The 20,597-nt window shown below is 39.1% G+C and overlaps 1 protein-coding gene across 1 annotated transcript in view; it reads right to left on the bottom strand.

Annotated features, from left to right (window-relative positions):
- The window catches only part of LOC142012803 (broad substrate specificity ATP-binding cassette transporter ABCG2-like), a 30,333-nt gene extending 10,202 nt beyond the window's left edge, over window positions 1-20,131 (bottom strand). The window contains exons 1-11 of the mRNA XM_074993643.1: window positions 19,932-20,131; window positions 15,345-15,404; window positions 14,739-14,853; window positions 10,962-11,114; window positions 10,236-10,393; window positions 9,831-9,982; window positions 8,281-8,385; window positions 7,205-7,452; window positions 4,268-4,350; window positions 1,666-1,755; window positions 750-874 (exon numbers count right to left, since the gene is read on the bottom strand). Coding sequence (XP_074849744.1) covers window positions 750-874; window positions 1,666-1,755; window positions 4,268-4,350; window positions 7,205-7,452; window positions 8,281-8,385; window positions 9,831-9,982; window positions 10,236-10,393; window positions 10,962-11,114; window positions 14,739-14,853; window positions 15,345-15,404; window positions 19,932-20,131 — 1,489 coding nt within the window. The remainder of the gene's footprint in view (window positions 1-749; window positions 875-1,665; window positions 1,756-4,267; window positions 4,351-7,204; window positions 7,453-8,280; window positions 8,386-9,830; window positions 9,983-10,235; window positions 10,394-10,961; window positions 11,115-14,738; window positions 14,854-15,344; window positions 15,405-19,931) is intronic.
- Window positions 20,132-20,597: the final 466 nt, after the last annotated feature.

Genomic DNA, 20,597 nt, shown 5'->3' with positions numbered 1-20,597 from the left:
CTACTATGTCCATGTCTACTCTACAGCAATCTGTCAACAGAAGTTACTCTCAGAAGAGATCTTCTGGCAAAATGTCTGTTGACAGGTCACATCCACATACAAAAGCAGATCAAAAAAGTGATCCGCTCTGTACACAGAGCGGCCAGAGTGCCCGGCCACTCGACAGACCAGCCAACTAGAAGCGCAGCAAACAGGGCTGGCTAGAGTGTCTACACGGCTTTTATGTTGACAGAAACTGTCGACAAAGGCATTATTCATCATCGTGGAGAGGCAGAACACTGTTGGCAAAAGTGCTGAGTTTTGCTGACAGACTCGACAAAACACTTTTTGTGGGCAGACACTGAGTTTTGTCAACAAAACCCTGGTTTTGTTGACAAAACTCTCTAGTGTAGACATAGCCTAAGAGAAACAATAATGGTATGGAAACCAGTGAGATAGAGCCATTTAGGAATGATGCTTAACGCCTGTTTCTGAGGATAGTGTAGATGGGAAAGAAAAACTGTGATAAAAATGCCTGAAATTTAGCAAGTGTGCCTAGTCAAGCAATTTGCATAGCAATCTCATGACATTCCAATCATCAAGAAAAATGATGCCACATTGGTACATAGAGTTTAAATAGAAAGGAAAAAAAGAAGGAAGATTTGACCCAACCCATGCCTGGATACCTCAAATGATTGACAGAGGCATAACATGAGTGTGCATTGTCAATTTTCTTCAGTTTTAATGCAACTTGTGGATCGGGCACTTGCCTAACATGAAATAAATTATACAGGTGAAGGCGACGGCTGGTAAAGTCCTCATGGGTATTAGATCAGCCATTAGTTTTGAGATGAAATATGAAGACACTCTGTAGTACCCACTGATATATTCATGTCTAGAACACAGAAATAGACACAGCATATTTCAGATTGCACCAGTTATGAAAACAATCAAATCATTTTCACATGGGGACAGGCTTTGATAAATCACGCATGCAGTTTCAAATGGGAAAATAATTCATTTGTGCACGTACTGTAATTACACATGAAAGTGGTCAATGAGATGTGTTATAATCTTGATAATTATTATGCAAATACACATGCATATTACTGTGCACAATTGTGTACACAGACTTTTCAAGTATGGCTCACAATCTTACAAAATCTAAACACACAAGTTATATGAATATATAATTCTCCCACTGTATGACTCACAAAGCCTGCAAAGTTCCAAGTATCCAATCAGTAACTATTCTGTATGATTCTGGTAATAGAAGGAAACAGTTTACAAAACAACTCATTATGTGACTATCCAAACTATGAATTTATATGGACAAAACCAGTGTTTTTTTGTGTTGGTACTTGCCAGTTGTGAGTACAGGAACCTCGTCAGCCCCAGTCCTGAGACTGACGGGGAGCTGGCTGAGTACCAGCTGATTTTCCCCCTCCTCCCTAAAACAGGCACTGGAAAAAAACATCCAGAGAAGTGATGTGTAGTGTGTAAACAATTCACAAACAGGATTTAAAAAATGTCTGCAATGAATATTACGTGCAATGAATAATTTTACCAATCTGAAATGCTAAATTGTCATCTAGACATTACAATTTATTATTCAACAAAAAAGGCTAGCCATTGGATAAGCATTGTTAGCAGGAAATGTAACCTGCTATATCAAGCTTAACTTACATAAATATCTTTTTTTCCACAATAAAAAGTTCAATTGCTGAAATACTGCTGAAACACTGGTTGGTGGTCATGAAGAACATTGCTCCAACTCTAAGATAAAACAAACATTTTCACTGACAAAAAATCGGCTACATAAAGGCTTTATTCTTTTGCTTTGAATATATTTTCAGTAGGCTTTTTTTGTTTGTTTTGTAAAATAATAGATAATGTCTAAATACTTCCAGAGAAGTAATGGCATTCCTTAGTATATGCTTTGCTACTCTGCATACACCATAATTCATACACAAATTGCTTGCCTCTCCTTATTGGCTATGTCTACAGTAGCAACCCCCTTTCAAAAGGGAGATGCTAATGAGACGCTTTGGGATATGCTAATGAGGTGCTGCAATGAATATACAGCACTCTATTAGCATAACGGCAGCCACGGCACTTTGAAAGGGCTGCTTTCGATCACGCATGGCTCGTCTACACAGGGTCCTTTTCAGAAGGACCCCGCACACTTCAAAATCCCCTTATTCCTATTTGGTTATAAGAATAAGGGGATCTCAAAGTGTGCGGGGTCCTTTTGAAAAGGACTCTGTGTAGTTGAGCCGCAGGCAATTGAAAGCAGCATTTTCAAAGTGCCGCGGCCACCATTATGCTTATGGAGTGCTATATATCCAGTGCAGCACCTCATTAGCATCCTCCTTTTGAAGGGGGGAGCTAGTGTAGACAGACATTTTCTCAGTAGAGATTTAAAAATAAGACACTGGAGGATGGATTTAAAGAACTACGATTTATTTATGAAATATAATTGGACAAAGAATATTTTATTCTTTTTTTTGTCTTGTTGGCTTACCCAACTAATTCACAACATTTAGTAACTCTTCACCAGAGAAGCAAGGTGTCATTAAGTAGGCTGTCATTAACACGTGAATCCTGAATAAACATGGCCAAAAATAGGCAGGGGAAAACAAGTAGAAAAAGTTTTAAAGCATTTACCTCAAACTTCTAAACTAACTTTGTTCATACATGTATAATTTTTTAAATTTCATCGAGATCTACTAAAGAAGTTAAAGGGATTCATCCCACTTGTTAAGTTAATCATAAAGCTTCCATCAACTTCAACAGAAGCAGGTTTTGCTCTAAGACAATCTTTAGCAATTCTTGATATAGCTAAATTTATTATTGGAATATCTGGATAAGAGTGGTTGCTTGTCAGAGCCAAATAAATGAAAAGTTATTTGACTGACTTTACTGAATATGTTATTTAAATCGCCTTTAGACTAAGCCCAAATAAAAGACCAAAAGTTTCAGTCTACAAGAAATTTGAGAAAACTATGAGCAATGAAGATGAGCTTTTCCTGCTAAAATGAAAAGCCAAAATTTTCAGTTGTGGATGCGAAAGTGAAGCTCCTCGCCTACACAGATTGAGATACTTTAATAAAACTGCCAGATTTTAAGGAGGTGCTGATTACCAACAGTTACCTGCCTATCACCCTCTGGTAATTAAGCCACTTTTATTTAGCTACCAAGTATAAATTCAGGCCATGTCTAAAAGGAGCTCTGCTGCTGCCAGTGTGATGCAAATGAGGGAGCTCAAAAATGCAAATAGGTGCTCATTTGCACATTTGCATGGCTGATTTGCCTAGTCCTGCAAAATAACCCTGCCTGCAGAGGCTGCTGCTGGCAGAAAAACCGTGTAGGTGGTTCTGTCAACAAAAACCCTCTTTGTTGGCAGCTCCTTATCCCTGATTTTTTCCAGGAATTATGGGTTGTCGACAAAGGGGGTTTTCACTGATAGAACAACGTCTACACAGCTTGTTTTCTGCCAGCAGGAGCCTCTGGTGGCAGAGCTATCTCACAGGACTATGCAAATTAGCCATGCACATATGCAAATGAGCATTCATTTGCATTTTTGAGAGCCCTCATTTGCCTCATGCTGCTGCCAGCAGTGCAGCAGCAGGGCTCGATGTAGACGTGGCCTTGGGCTGCAAACATACACAGTCCAGTAACTTCATTCACATGTGCAGACCCTTTAGGTTTACCACTATAGTTAAGCATGTGTACAAGTGATTGCAAAGTCAGAGCTTTAGTTGCCTAACTTCAGGCAAGAAGTCTGAAAAATTTGGCTATTGAATTTTACCTTAGGGAAATCTTTCCAGATCATCTTTGTTTAATTGTTGAAGCAGTAATGTATAGCTATGCATTTTTAATACTTGTATATAATATTTGTATAAAATTCCAGGAATCTTTCACTGCAAATTTAGGACCCAGTGCTGCCATGCTTACTTTGAATGAAAAGTAACTTACTACGCAAATAATTCTACTGATTTCACCAGGACTGCTTGTACAAGGTAGTAGACAACATGAGTAAGGATTGCAGAAATGGGTCCCTAGGCTTTGAGTCTGTAATGAGCTCCAGGTAGGTCCAAGCCATATTTTGTTCACAGCAAGACCAGAGATTAGTCTGTAATTTATGATCTACAGAAATGCATTTGTTTTAAAGTGGTAGCTCTTAAAAGACAAAGAAAAGCATATTATTAGCTTCAAATTTTCATTAAGATGATAACACTAAGGTTTTAATCAGCCCTGTTGATATTCATTCCCTGAGTTGACTAACCTGTTTTGTACGCCAGAATAATCATCTTTTATCCCAAAGAAAATGGCACCTACAACTAGACCCAGGAAAACTGTAACACACAGCTAAAATAAAATAAAAATAATTAAGATCTGATACAAACTTGTACAGTAAGGAACATTGTTAAAAGTTCAAAAATGCAAAAATTACATAAAATTTAGGTGATGAGTACAGATTGAAAATAAATATACTTATGCAACCTACATAGAGGGTGTGGGCCACAGTTGGCCAAAATTTCAAAATGGCCATGCTAATAGCCAAATTAAAGAATACTAATGAGGCGCTGAAGTGAATATTCAGCGACTCATTGGCATGCTTCCAGCCACAGCAATTTTTAAGTGACAGGAACATGGGGATTTCGAAGTCTGCGGCGTCCTTTTGAAAAGGGGCCCATGTAGCTGAGCCGCGCGCAATTGAACCACTGTGGCCAGCAGCATGCTAATGAGGCACTGAATATTCATTTCAGCGCCTTATTAGTATTCTTCCATTTTAGCATGTCCATTTCAAAATTCTGGCCAAGTGTGGCCACACCCAGAGAGTGATAAGAGATGGGAATATGAAAGGAGGTCTAGAGCATACAACAACTAGGGTGGAATCCACAGCTGTACATAGTTGCCTAAACCCCAAATTGTTTAAGTATTTATAAATGTTGGAGCAGTCACTGGGCCAGAAAAGTGGGGGAGGGGTATGACTCCTTAGCCCAGCGATAGGGAAGCTACACGAGCTCAGTTCCCTCAGTCTAATCACACTTTCATTTTTTATTCCACAGTAGAACATCTTCAGCAGGAGAGACTGTGGAGCCCCACCTCCCTTCAGAGAAATAAGGTTTGAACAGCTTTCGCCCCCTGTGGCAAAGAAGGAGGTTTTGAACATGAGTTTTCCACATCCCAGGTAAGTGCACTAATCAGTGGACTGAAAGCTTATAAAACGGGAGTAGCATCATCTCCATCTTTTTCAATGGCTACTTTTGGGTGGTATGAAGCAGGTACCTAACTTGTTTCCACAAGAAATACCTCATGTACCTACGATGACAGACTTCACGCAGTGGATGCCTATTTGTGGATTAATAAGCAGAGCTAGGCACCTCCCTACTGCCTGGATTTAAGTGTTTACCTCTCAGAAAGGGTTAACTCACTCTCTGGTCAGCAGCTCCCACTGACTAGCTGAGGCAGCTCCTCACCTACCATGCTAATTTTTGTAGATTGTTTTGGAACTGCCTTTTTCAGTCTAGAGGAGGACAAGATTCTTACAGCTTTTTGCTGAATAGCACTCTGCTTGTGGAGTAAGTGCTATTCAATTTAAGTAAGGGTATCAGAATTTGCCTCTGTGGAAACAGACATGCAACTTGGATTTTTTTTTTTTAAAAAAACAGCAAACGTTTCAGTGGATTCAGTGATTTAATCAAGATGATTAAATCTGTATGTCACACTGTTTTAAGACTAAGTAGAAGCAAAGGAAATCTCAGCACAAATGATGGTATTAGGCAGTTTAGTAATGGTTAAGCATGAGGGATGCATGAGTCTTAACACTATAAAGAGTTTGTTCCATGGTACCATATCACTAAGAACCTGGTGAAAGGACCAAATGTCAGGGATAATTCACCCACTAAGCCAATTTTAGTGGGGGAAAAAAGGATCATATCAAAACCAATTTAGAGAGGATTAGCAAACACAGCTTAGGGAACTGTATGCCATTTATAGACTGTGTTTCAAATTCATTCCTAATGAGGTTTAGGAGATAGAAAAGATTGTAAGGAAAAAAGTCAGCACTATTAACCCTGGAGTATTATAAAGCTCTTGTGGGCATAATTCTTGTCACAAGGTCAAGCTTTTGCAGCGCAGTTATTTGAGATAGCCATACCATCAATACACAGATATACACATAAAAAGCCTTTTAACTTGAGGGTTTCTGAACACATTTCCTTTTGCTATTGATATTATTTTACTCAAGTTTTTTTTTTCCTTAACCCAGACAATTTATAACAACATTTTTATGGGTTGGATCCCCTCTTGTATTACTCAGACAAAATTCAAATGGGAATGGTGTTGGAGTAGGGACCTCAGGATCTGGCCTATAAATGCTATTTCCTAATACCTTATTTCCCAGAAGAAACCAACAAATTATTTAAAGGCAATTTGTAGATTTTAAAAAAATCCAGGAACATAATACTGGGCTGAATTTCCAATAATGCAATGTTAAAAAAGGCCCTGCTAACTCTGCACTTTGAATATGCTTCCTGCTATGACACAATACAACCAAACTGTTTGTTTTTGCATTGCACATTTTACATAACACGTCATGGTCCTCAGGGAAGCCATCAACATTACGTGAAGTTGCATATATATATATTAAACCATGAAATCATCTCTGTCTTTGACTCAGTTACTAGAACATGTTGCGAGCTAATTAATTGTACAAGACTGGCTATATTTCTTCCCTTTAGGGACAAAACAACAGAATTTAGTGGGTCAGAGCCTAGCATATACATGCATTGCATAATGCACAACTTAGAGGTGAGATCCAGAATTTCAATGCAGTATGGTGGGGGTACCTGGGACTACTTGCAGGATAGAATACCTGCTTATTGTGAGTCAGCGTGACAGAACTGTGCCCTCGATTACATATGTCTAAGGAGAATCAGATAAGTTTAACTTACATTTACCATTATATTAGGTGTCTGGAACCTGATTCGCCTCACACCTAAAATAATGGGAAATGTAACTTAATACGTTCTTGAACGTCCCTGTCATGTTCATTATTCAGGATCATTTAGCCAATCGTTTTATGACTCAGATTTTCAGTCACTGACTTCTATTTTAGATGCAAATTTAGGCCCAATAATTTCCAGGTGCAAAATTGTGCCTAATTCATCTTCAGATAGGAATGGTTTAAATCAAATCAGACTCAACAACTGTTTACCTGTGCTACGGAGGCTTGAGGGTTGCCTATCAAGTTTTTAAATGTACGTTTGGAAATCCACTTGAGCTGATGGAAGAATGAAGTGGTATATGTAATTTTGCTGAACATTGTGTTCACTTTCTTTTTATTCTCCAAAGAAATGCTCTTTAATACTGCTTCTGTTTCTCTGTAGTAGGTGGAACTGGAATAGAGTTCTGCTAATTTCTGTGCCAACGTCTTATCGCAGGTGATGTTTTCTTCAATGTTATCTTCAGGTTAGGTTAAAGAGAAAAAATACTTGGTTACCTTTTATTGAATTCACAGAAAAAAAATAATTCCCCAGCAATCACGTCCCCTAGAGTTTTTTGTTACTAATCGAGGAGGTAGCAATTAGTCTCTCTTATTTAATTAAATTGATCCATTTCATTCAGTCCAAAAGTATGAGATACACTGTGCACCCCTGTAAGTCCCAGAGACAATAGAATTTACAGCGATATATGCAAATCAGTTCTGTCTTTTTGAAAGCATTGCATTAATTTCATAGTTTTTCAAATCTCCCATGTGTGAAAGACTCAATATATAAATAAATCTTCTGAACAATTCATGATTAGAACGATGAAGAATTACAGGGAGGTGGAGATTTCTCAAGATCTCAGATGCTGAAGTTTGTTTTTTGGCAGTACCGTATCACAGTTTGACATCAAATTTGGCTTACATGAAAGACAATGGGAATTTTGCTATTTAATTCATTTGTAGAGCAGTCACTACTGTTTTGGGGGAAGAGCTACACGTAATTACTGCCTTTCATGGAACAGCATGGATATCAAATGATGCACACAAGTAATTTAATGGTAGTCATAATGAGATGGCTTTACAAAGGGAAATTTCATGGTGGAAAAAATACAAGAGGAACAAGATCTTCTACAGTATGATACTATGGGTGTCCAAGTAACTCTTGAATTTACACATGGAAGAAACTAATACTGTTAACCTGATGCACCTGAAAGTGATATTTTTCATGACAGAGTTGATAAATCCAAAACACATTTTGTTACCCTGAAAATCAGCTAACTCTATGAAGAGCTTCAATTTCATACCTAGGTCAACACTGTCAGCATTGTTTGATGCCACAGCTGTTGAGTCTCCATTAATGACATCCAGGAAAAAATCAGCAGGATTGTTGTATGGCTCACATTCATAACCTACAAAGAAACACTATTAGTTGTTCCACAGATGGTAAAATGTATTGGAAAACACTTGAGGTAATATACCATGGACAAAACTGATACCCTTATTTATGCTGAGAAGCAGTAACTTGAACCACTGTGTGGTCCAAATGGCCCCAAACCACTACTCAGCCCGAGTAAGGATATTGCAAGTAAACCTGTCAAAGCTGCCATAAAGAGGAAGTCAGTAAAAGCTCAAAATATGCAGAGAGAAAACTAACAAACGAGCCCTTCCAAATTCCAACTGTATATCTGTTGTTGCTAATTGTATTTTGACTCTTGAGCTGGTACTAAAAGACAATGAGAAGTCATTTTGCTACTTCTCCTTATGGCAGTTTTAATCATTTGGATTTACTGAACTATGGCTATGTCTGCACTAGACAGTTTTGTCGACAAAACTTGGAGCATCTACACACAAAATGCATTTTGTCGACAGTCTGTCAACAAAAAAGCCACGTAGATGCTGTAGGGGACCCTCTGTAGATAGAAAGAGCTTCCTGTTCACCAGGCATCCCTGTTTGTTGAGCTTCTGGTTGCCTGGTCTGTTGAGAGAGGGCGGGGAGTCTGGCCACTCTCTGTTGACAGAGTGGATTGCTTTTTCAATCTGCTTTTGTTTGTGGATGTGATCTGTCCACAGAAGATCTCTTCTAACAGTAACATCAGTCAACAGATCTCTGTAATGTAGATGTAGCTTATGGGTATAGTGACTAAAGACGAGGAGAAACACTTCAAGTGTCAGAACCCTATACTTGCCAGTGTTCTGCATTTCCACTTCAGGTAAATAACACGCACATTTTGTTTGGCAGTTGAGCATTATGGGTCTCATAATATAACCAATACTGAGACAAAACCAATTTTGGCATCACTGAGAATTTTGCCCATGTAAAGACTGCCACATTGGGCTATACCGTCAGAATACTTTAGCTCCAGGTTAGCGAACTATTAAACATCGCTGAATTTCACAAGTAAATCAATCCCTATTCATTTGAATATACACTTAAAGTTAGGCATGTACCTACGTGCTTTACTGAATCAGGGCTTCGATGTACAATTCTCATATCAAAACAGAAGCTACGTGCTGTGCTACAATGTGCATTATTATCCTTTGCTTTTAAAGAAATTAGTAATAAGCACAAAGGATAAAAGTTAAGGCACAGCCTTCACCCTTAATTCTGCATTTCTTGATTTTTGAGTGCTTGCTTTTTCATCTGCAACTTTGCATTCATGTTACTGTTACATTAAAAAGCAATTCTTTATATTTGGTTATGAGAAACAGTGAGACATATTAAGTACTGAATCCTATGAGTCAAGGGTCATTTTTCCGGAATCACTTTCTAAAGCAGTGCTTTAAACATGCTGCATTTTAAGCATGTTCTATTCAGTGTCCACAATTGTGACTAAAGCCCCAGAAGAAAGCTCACCAATAGAACTGAAGTAGTCAATGGCATTCTGAGCAGGGCCATGGTACAGTATTCTTCCTTCAGCCAGTAATGTCAGGTTATCAAACAATCTGAATATGGAGTACCGAGGCTGATGGATGGAAAAGATTATTGTTTTCCCCTGCCTTGACATCCTGAATGTAAGTGTAAAAAAAGCAGAGGTATCAAATATTTGAGCTCCTTGTGGAGTTCTCGTCCTTCAAATTCTAATACGAATCAGTAAATAAACACAGTTCAACATGTTGGAGCATCCAATGTAAGGTACAAAAAGAATCAAACAAGCCCAGCAATATAGGAACTGCAAATTAATCTTTTTAATTGTGTATCTATTGAGTACATCTCTGTCAAAGGTGTTCCCCACCCCCGGAGTGATTCCATTTTAGTCACCTTTTTAGGAGCAGCAACACTGCATCAGCAGTGCTGGAATCCAACCCAGTAGTTGGTTCGTCTAAGAACAAGACTGAAGGGTCAGTAATGAGTTCCATCCCAATATTCGTCCGTTTTCTTTCTCCTCCAGATATGCCACGAATGAACTGGGTGCCAACCTAGTACAAAAACAAATAGCTTATTTCATGTTAGCCAAGTTGGAAGAATTCAAGCACAGCACATCCAATACACGTTACATATTATCTGGGAGAATTCTGGCTGGTGACCATGGATTCAGGGATTCACATTCTGTAACTGAATAGTTTAAATCAGAAATTTCAGACAAAAAATTACAAGTTTTCACTCTAGAATCTAAGTTTCCTCTTGACAGTCTTGCCACTCAGGTCACCTGCTTTCATCCTCCTGGTAACCACTGCCCTGTGTCTGCTAATTTAAAAATAGACACAGAAGTAACAAGTCTTTTTCTTCTTTGATACAGACAGCTGTGTTGGGTTTATTAGAATAATTAAATTAAAATACTGCTAAAGCAGATCCATTTTGTATAAGAATGTGTTGTCTTGCTCACAACACATCTGTTAATGCATCCCAGAATCATGTTTGCTTTTTTTGCAACAGCATTACACTGTTGACTCATATTTTGAGCAAGTTATCTGTTACACACCCAGCCTGGTGACTTCTGGCCACATTAGGCACCATACTATTTATGATAGTTTGCACACTTATTACCTTGGAATCTGCCACTTTGGTCAAACCCAGTTCCTTGATGATTTGGTCAATTCGTTCCTTCTTTTCCTGTTCCTTCACAGATGTGGGGAGACGGAGTGCTGCTGAGAACTGGAAATTTTCTCTCACTGTCAAGGTTCCCATTACTATATCATCCTAAGTGAACAAAATTATGTAATTAATATTCTTTCCAGGCTTCACCATTCCTCTTCCAGAACTTGCATATGCATCTTCTGTGTGGACTCTACATGCAGAGAGTGCATTTGTTTGGCAAGGACAGATGCCAGACTCAGACAGGATGGCTCTTCACAACCTGAACAGCACATCAAATGTTTGTTTTCAGTCCTAGTCTCTCTGCATGTTGCCAAAAATTGCACAAACAAGGGACTCTCCTTCACGTATCAAATTGTAAAAATAATCATTTCATGCATGCATTCATGCTTTTCATGTGTCTCCCTGTCCAGAGTGTTTTGCAAAACAGTTGGCAACACAACAGAAATTCAAATCCAGATTTTTCTTAATACAGTTGAAATTGGTCAACAAAACATTTCTGGATTTGGTCCTGCCCAGGTGCTGAACACCTCCTGTGTGAAACAGAGTGCCCTCAACTCCTACTGCTTTTGATAGAGGTTGACGGTGCTCAGCATTCTGCAGAACCTGTATCTAGAGGGAGTTCTTTCTATAATTGTGAATAAAATCTGTCTCCAGATATCTGAGAACATGGTTTGGAAATGTGGTAACTGTAGACCTCAGCTAAGTGAAAACTAACAAGTGCAGAAATATTGAGAAAACAGCTCCATGGAGGACTATGAGACAGTTGATTTAAATGGAATCCCATCTTGAGCTTACCAGAGCAGGGGTTGGGCAGCATGGTCAAGAGGACTGAGGTCAATCTGGAGAGAGTAAGGAACCACTGAGTTTGAATATACCAGCGCTAGATACTGACCCATGCTGAGCACTGTGGTGCCAATGAAATTAGCCTTTGTTTATTTCAAGTATGAACATTCACATGCATAAAAAAATAAATGTGCATGTTTAATTGTTTTGCTGGATCAGGGTCACCGTGGTCAGCACTTTGTGGGATTTAGCAACATGGTGTTGGCTAAGTGGTCTCAGGCAAGTTCCTGGCCTTCCTGTTTTAGTTTGTTTCTCTATGTAATGGATATAAATACTTCTTATTGATAAATACGTATTACATGGGCAGCATGTAGGGATAAGGATAATCAACAAAGCAAAGCAAACTGGAGCTGCCTGTGAGTACATTCACGTTTACTATCTCCCATGGAGCAGCATTTATTTAACTAAACATGATGTATCATTGCTTCTCGATGCTCTACTCTGACTTCAGGTGCCTCTGACAATTTATGCAATTCCTACCTGCATTTTATCTTTCTTAGATAAATCAGTAGCTTAAAAAAAGCACCACGCAAGAAGCAGGGACTCAAGGGCCAAATCAGTATTAATGGAGTAGGAAACTTGGTGCCAAATACATTTTGAATTTGAAAGAGAAAAAAAAGGAAGATGCTACGTGTGAAGCGAACAGAGAGAAAAAGAGAGGAAAGGCAGAGAGAAACAGGATGAACAGAGAAAACAAACAATTTACAGATAGTCACTTTATAAGTTCAGAACAACTTCAAATAGCTCAAGTGAAAAATCATGTCAGTCAGCATTTGACATCATTGAAATTAAAAACAAAAATGTCATCCTTAGAAAGGATAAAAGGGACTGATTCACAGTGATCCATCCACACAAATCAATAATCAAGCCTTCAGTTCCTTTGGCTATACACTTGTCAAGAGCCAGTGTTCCTTAGGAAGCACTGTCCTCTGAAGTTTATTGTCCAGCAAGGTCTCCGGACACTTGAGCTGATGTTGCACTGGTACAGCTGAGGCACAAATCATTCTTTTTCTATCAGAGTTTTGGAGATTTGGAATCAGAGAATGAGTAAAGACAGCTGAGAAGCAGATGCAACTGAGCTCCTTTGCCTATCAACCTCAGCTGCTATGTATATTAGTTGGAAGAGGAGGAGGGTAGTTTGGGAAGGTAGATTAGGGATGTGAGGAATAGGGTTGTCTTGGTTTGTTCTGAGAAAAGTAACGGGGAATTTTTATGTGGGCTTTGTTAATGGCTTATAAAGGGAATGACTTTTATATGATGTTTGGACAGACAACAGTTTAGAGTGTGGTAGTGTAGAGCTGTGTCCAGTCTTTGTCTGTGGTGTGGTGACATTGCAGAGGAGGCTGAGGGAACAATTTTTGAAAATACCAACCCATTTGGAAAAATCTGGTTAGTTGTAAAGGGGAAAAATGCCCTGCTGTCATTTTTTATGATCCCCCACAATGGCAAAATCAGGTCTGGCCATGATCCAGAAAGAAACGGTTTCTATCAAGGGTAGGGAAATAATCCAACACTTCCTTTCCATTTGGTGACAGAATTTTAACATAAGGCTCCTGTGAGTGGCACCAAAGGATCTCTCCAACACATGAGAGATGTCATGCTCTCCCTTTCCTGGGAGAACAGCAGCCAGGTAACAAAGAATGACAGTGAAAATTGCAGAATTGAATATTGTTCTACGGCTCTATCTACACACAAAAATAACTTTGAAGTTGCTTATTTCGAAGTAAGCAACTTCAAAGTTGAGCATCTACACACACCCTACTTCAAAGTTAAACTTTAAAGTAGGGCATTACAACATTCCCAGGAATGGAGTAAGATTTTTGAAGTTGGGCTCCCTACTTCGAAGTTAACTTCGAAGTAAGGGAAAAACGTTTGTAGACTCTCTGCTGGCTACTTTGATGTAGTGCCTAACTTCAAACTTTTCAGTGGTGTTTCTCAAGAACCATTCCCACCCAGCTGGCAGGGAAGAGAAAATCCTATACTTTTAGATGCATTTTTCTGATCTGTTCTTGTAGGCTCAGATCTCCATATGAGTTAGGATTCTGACCTGTTTCAGAAAGTAATGCTAAGCAAAGATCAACTCAGAATACATAAACACCTGTCAAAACTTCAAAATCCGAGATGTAGACACATGCTATGATAGCAAATAAATTATAACAGAGCTAGATCGCTTGCTCTCATAACTACACCCACAAGATATAAGGGAGGGGAGAAAACTCAGTGAGACTCACCTCACAGTTTTTCTGGAGATGTTCCCCTATAGTGGGAGGGGCTTAAGGAGATCTGTGGCTTTTAGAGGCTGTTTCCCCTTAAACCTCTATAGATCAAAGGGATCTACAAGAATGGAGCATCTTTCCATATGAAAACAGATGACGACTGACATGGATGATTGCTGTTCAAATGGCCCTGCTCACCTTTGGTAGTTATACACCAACAGGAACTGTGCTGCTATTGAATGGGTCTCCTGGAAGATGCACAGTAGCAGTCAGAGGCACATAAGCAATTCCAACCTAGCTAAAGTTTTCCATGGATTTCCAGGTATTCTGCAGTGAAAGGTGCAGTAGAGGGTGTAAGCTCCAGCCCTCGACCACAGTGGAGCTCCACAGGAGGAGCAGAAGGAACAAGTAGCAAAAGAAACATTCTGTATGGGTGGGGAAGACCCACCTCCCCACTGCATGCAGAAGCTTGGGGAATAATCTCAGGCATGGAAATCAGTTTATACCATTTACATTTTAAACTATATTTGTGATGTTTCTAAACTATATCCTGGATCATTTTTGACAAGTCACTTTTACAGTTAACAGATATTGGACAATTTTGTTACACTTGGTCCCAGCTGTTAAAATGACACAGGCAGATTATAGTCACTGCATGCTGGCTTACTTGTACTACATATCCAGAGATACATTTAAAGTTGGCAGGCTGAGGAGCTCCATTTATCAAAACATCCCCAGACAGTCCACGAGGATCTTTCCTTGCAGCTAAGATATCCAACAGCCTAGAAGAAGAAAAGTTCATCACCTTAAAGAGCTCTAAGTGTACATTTTCACCAAACTGTAGGAGTTGGGACCAGTGAAGGGCAAATCTGGTAGACAAATACACTACACAGTATCTAGCCCACTGTGCACAAGTTTTCCCATGCTGACAATTTGCAACTATAGAGCATATTTCAAAATCTCTTCAAAGATCAGAATTATCTCCTTTCAGTAAAATATGCCTCCCAATGTACTGCAGATTGATACATAAGAGGAACATATCAGGAAACTGTTTACTAAAAAAATGTAATAAATGAGTAAATAAATTAGTAAAATTGTCTTTTTTTTGGTTGCTTTCAAATAAAATTTCAACTTCGGGTCAAACTGTGTTCTGAAATCCATAGAATTATTCTGGATTTACTCTGGTGGAATTAAGGTAAAAATCTTGCCCTTAGAGTTTTCACAAATATTTTATATATGTATATTCAGATCCTTTCATTGTTTCAGAACTTACGAAGATTTGCCACTGCCAGTGGGTCCCAGAATTGCATTCAGTCCTGGTCTCATAACCCCACTGTAAGACAAAACCAAGAGTTTTCACATTTATTTTTTCAATTACAGGCTAGTTCTGCTAATTGCAAAAAAAGGTCTTTTGAATCAAATCCTTTTGGGTCTAGTGAAGCTAGTTGGTTACATAAAATCATGACTTGACCCCTGTTTAGGTTACATGGCTAACTTCAAATAAAAAAAGATATAGCCCATATTGTTAACTAAAAAGTACAACCCAGAAACTATAATTGCCAAACAACAGCAAGACGTATGTTGATGTCCACAAGCTTAGTATAGAATATATGCAGCTTTAGCAAGAATGGTTCTCTGGCCATCCCCTTGTAAGGGAGGCATTTGTCATGTAGAAAGGTTACCTGTATTTAAAGAAATACTTGGAAAGCTGTCCTGAGGACTGTACATCAGATGCAAAGAACTATCTTAGCTCAGCAGACAGAAGGAAATGGTATTAAGTATGTATTTGGGTTAGCAGTCATTTTGGTTTGGAGACAGCTCTCTCAATAACACACAAGTAAACAGGTTTTTTTGATCGGGTAAGAAACTCCACTCTGGGATGTATATGACTGATTCATATAAACATTATTAATGTCTGAAGCAGCAGACACAGACAGAGGGCTCACTCACAATTGATATTTCCCTTTGAAATTATTAATTGTGAATCAGAACGTTCTGCAGTGCCTGATCTCTATTTCTTGCCCAGTGCCATTGGATTCTAGTCACTCCTTTCTGCAATCAATTATAGTTGGTTTTTTTCATTAGGCACCATTTCCCTCTACCCCCGTTCCCTAGCAAAACATCCAGAGGTTATGCTTAACCAGTTAAAATACAGATATTAGATAATGAAGTTATATTAAAACAGTCAACAAAAAGCGTTAAAGGCAAAGAATGCAGCAAGGAGTCCTACTCAGGGACCGGGGCTGGGGGGGAATTAAAATGGAAGACACCTCTGAATGTTCTCAGTCATAATTGGGCAGAGATGACTGAGGGGATTGTCCAACAGAAGCATGTTCCACGCTTTAAAAACCAATTTTAAAAAGCCAATTTTCTTGCATAACAGAGAACTTCTATGGAAAAGCAAACTGTCACTTTCATCCCAGGAAGAATAATACCTGTTAATAAGATTTTTACAGACACTTATCTGTGTTTTATTCACTAACTGTTAGCAATTTTATTATTATTCAATGTTATGATTCAAAATATCTGCAAAACTTCCAAAACACAACACACAACGTAAGAAATCATCACCACCTGATTCCTCTTAGAAACCCATATTTGGCAAACCTTCCAAGTCTTTAGAATGCACCACGGGAATCATTAAAGTAATTGTGGTCTAATTGCAAATAACTAATACAAAGACCCACCAATCACGAGAGGAAATCTGTATGACCTGACTCAGTCTGCCCTGGGAAATGTCAAAGATATTTAATATTGTCTTGCCAGCTAACTATTGGATAAAATGTTAATTCCAAGAACCTCAGAGCAATGACAAGTTATAATTAAATGGCATAAAGTTAAAAGCCAAAATAATTTTTGAGTCATTAGTAAAGATGTCCATTATGACTAAGATCCTGTTGACTATGTGGCTACTGAACACAAGAAGGATCTTTCAATTTTTATTCAGGCAAGTCTGTCATTGATGTCAGTAGAAGAAAGGACTACAGGATCTGAAATAAATGTGTTACGTATGACAATCCCATCACCTAGATCATTTACAAATAAGAACAGTATTAAAATTGATATTCATGAGAAACTGACACAGATAAGGGTGAGTAGGCTTTCAGAAACCTGGTTACAAACCGTGATCATCTCTTTCTCTTGATGGTCACTCGATAATGAGTAGGATGTCTTCACGTCACCCTCCTGTTTGAGTCCATTGATGGCTGATCAGCCCAGTCCTGGAGCCACAGATATTATCACTGAAGAGGCAGGTGCGGGTAGCTATTGGGGAGCCCCACCACAGTTTTTGATTCTCTTTCTTCTTCTCCGCCTCTCCTCATCTGCACTGTCGTGGGACCTCTCAAAATTGTGCCACCCCCTCACGGGTTACTATTCTCCAATGGTCTTGGGGAAGGTTCTCCCACATGTAGACACCGATGCTGCACTTTCATGTGTGTCTTCAGCATGTCCATATATGGCTTCTGCTGGCCCCTAAAACTCCTCTGTCCTTCCTCCAATTCGGAAAGCATTCGACTCAGTCAATTGTAGCGCCCTGTGGACCAGCCTCACAAAGATCAACTGCCCCCAAAAAATTCATTAGCATTTTAAGACTGCTTCACGAGAACATGACTGCCACAGCGTTGAGCAACAATGGATCCCAAAACTACCCCTTTGAGGTCAAAATGGGAGTCAAGCAAGGCCGTGTCATTGCCCCATCACTGTTCTGCATCATCACCATGACCCTTCACCTCACTGATGGCAAGCTTCCAGATGCTGTGAAGATTGAAAAGCTTCCTGTTCATTCTATAGACAATCTCAGGAGACTGAAGGCTAAAACGAAGACCTCCATAACCTCGATCATGGATTTCCAGTATGCGGATAACAATATGATTGTTGCTGTCTCCCCCACAGCCCTTCAGACCATCTTAAGTGCCTTCGCTGCAGCACATGAGAATCTTGGCCTCACACTGAGCATCAAAGACCAAGGTGCTCCACCAACCTTCATCAAGGGGAATCTCATATAACTTCTATTGAAGGAAATGGAGAACTGCTGGAAAATGTGGAGCACTTTCTATACCTTGGAAGTCATCTTTCTGCTAAAGTTCATATTGGAGTTGAAATCCAGCCTTGTCTGAGCCACGCAAGGTCTGCTTTCGCCCACCTGAGACAAAGGGTCTTCAAGAACTGGGATATCTATCCCAAGACAAAGCTCCTTGGAACAACCACTTCATGGTACACAATGCTACTATATGCACGTGAAACCTGGACAACATACAAGCATCATTTGAAGGCACCTGAACAATATCATCAATGCTGCCTCAGAAGACTCCTAAATATTTGTTGGGAAGATAAGCACACGAATACTAGAGTCTTGGAAAAGTCAAACATGACCAGCATTGAAGCCATTGGACTGGTCACATGGTTTGGAAGTCTGATCAGCACCTCCCAAAACAGATTTTGTGATCATCTTGCACTTTAGCATTACTACCAACGATGTCCAAGTCTTGGCGTTTGGTTCAGCCAGAAACAGGAATCAGCTGCCATGCTTGGTTCTGGATCTAAATGTCCCACAGCTCAGGAATGTTTAGATCTTATGTTTTCCTGTAGGCCCATCTCTAATTTACAACACTCTATATTATAAACAATAAAAGGTAGCTTATTGTTTGTCTGACATGTTTTTATTTCATTTATCAGTCTTTGCTCGTGGTTGTTACAATAAAGAAATATCAAAGCTACACAGTAAAGGCATGGCTACATCATAATAATTTGAGGGATTTGTTTAACTGATTTTGAGCTCAGTTCTCGTAGACAGCATGGCAAACGTTTTTTTAGGAGAGAAGGATTTTTGTGTTTCAATTTAGATATAAAATATCAGACTGAGTCTCTGTGTGCTACCTCTTATCCCTTCCCTAGACACATTATATTTGTTCTTTCTTTCTCTTTTTTTTGTCAGTGAGAAGTTACAGTCACCTACATTAAGACTTTTTTTTTCCCCCATCTTGTTTATGGGGAAACATACAATAAGTCTAGATTTGATACAAGTCTAAGGAGCCTATGCCCTTCTCACATCACTGCAAATGTGGAATAACTTGGCTTAAATGAAAGGAGTTAGAGGATTAAAACTTGTGAGAATCAAGATTTAAAATGTCACATATGATGGATATAGTCACTGTGTGCAGCATGGGAGTCTTGGTGTATTAGGATATGATATGTAGGGGAAAAAGAGAACTACACATAAAGCTCCAAGCTTTTGTGCATTCTGGGAACTGAAATTAGAGAACTGAACTACAATTGCATAACGGAATGGCAGGTTATACAACTAGTTTTCGTGACAAGATTGTTCAGTCTTATCTAACTGGAAACTGGCAAACACCGCACAAGAGATCCTTGACAGCAAGGGTAATATCAGGCAATTTTAAAGCTAGAAGTGTAACAAACAGTGCAATAAAATTGTAGACACCGAAACTCACATGCATTTTCTAGTTGTATAATACTCACTCTTTGCTACTTTCAAAGTTCTGAGTCTTAAGTCAAAGCTAGGGCCACGGTTCTCCAAAATACCTTAAGTTATGCTTCTACATTCAGAGGTAGGCAGCTGAGTAAATTACCTGATTTGCAAAAGAGCTGAACATCCAGCAGCTTCCAGTTAAGTCAATAGGAATTCAAAAACGCAGGACCTTTGGTATTCACGTTATCTTTTTATGTCCCTGAGTAGGGACTTGGGAACCTACTTTGAGCACCCATGTTTTTGGAAATCTTGACAAAATTCAGTACACCATTATTTACAAGAGTTCATGGCTCTGTGCCTTATTTGAGCCTAACTCGAGAAAGGAAATCAAAGGAACATGTACTCTATAAGAGAAGTTTAAATACATACTTGATATTTTTCAAAATTTCTTTATCAACCACTTTTCGACAACATATGAAACCACTCTTCACTTTGACTCTATAACAGATGTTGTGAAAGGTCACAATGGTTTTTTTGCAGCTTGATGGGTCTTGAGAGGACTGTTGTCTGCTGGGCAGGCCATTTGTACTTGACATTTGAATCCCGATATCTGACTGGTTGTCTGTCATTTTGGAAGAACTCCCCTTCTGTAAATATGAAAATTAACAAAAGGTATTATAGATATTTAGAGGAGAGGTGAAAGACCACTGCAGATGTAATGCAGCAAACTTAGGTTATACTGTACTAGATTTAGCCACCATTGCTGAGGTCCTTCAAGGCAGAGGTGTGAGGAGGGTGCAGGAATCAAGACAAAGGCTTGTGTGTGTGGCCTTCCCAGCCTCTTATGCCCTCCCCCATTTAATGGGTTAAACCTAGCATTTAACATCCCTATTATGTGCTTCAAGATTCCATAAATAGAACTCACCCTCTCGCACCTAAGTTTTAGTCATGGATTGGAAGAAGAAAACAAGCTTTCTTGCCTTTTCAGTTCCAAGCCAGTCTCTTAACTCTGAGTGAACTAAAACAAAAGAAAGCAGCAGACCTTTGTTACTATTTTGAGTGAACTAGTTATTGTGCTGAAAGAACTGAATAAAC

This window comes from Carettochelys insculpta, chromosome 4, assembly GCF_033958435.1.
Source record: "Carettochelys insculpta isolate YL-2023 chromosome 4, ASM3395843v1, whole genome shotgun sequence".
Lineage (NCBI taxonomy): Eukaryota > Metazoa > Chordata > Testudines > Carettochelyidae > Carettochelys > Carettochelys insculpta.
The sequence above is the reverse complement of the archived record's forward strand: the minus strand, read 5'-3'. Positions and strand labels throughout refer to the sequence as shown.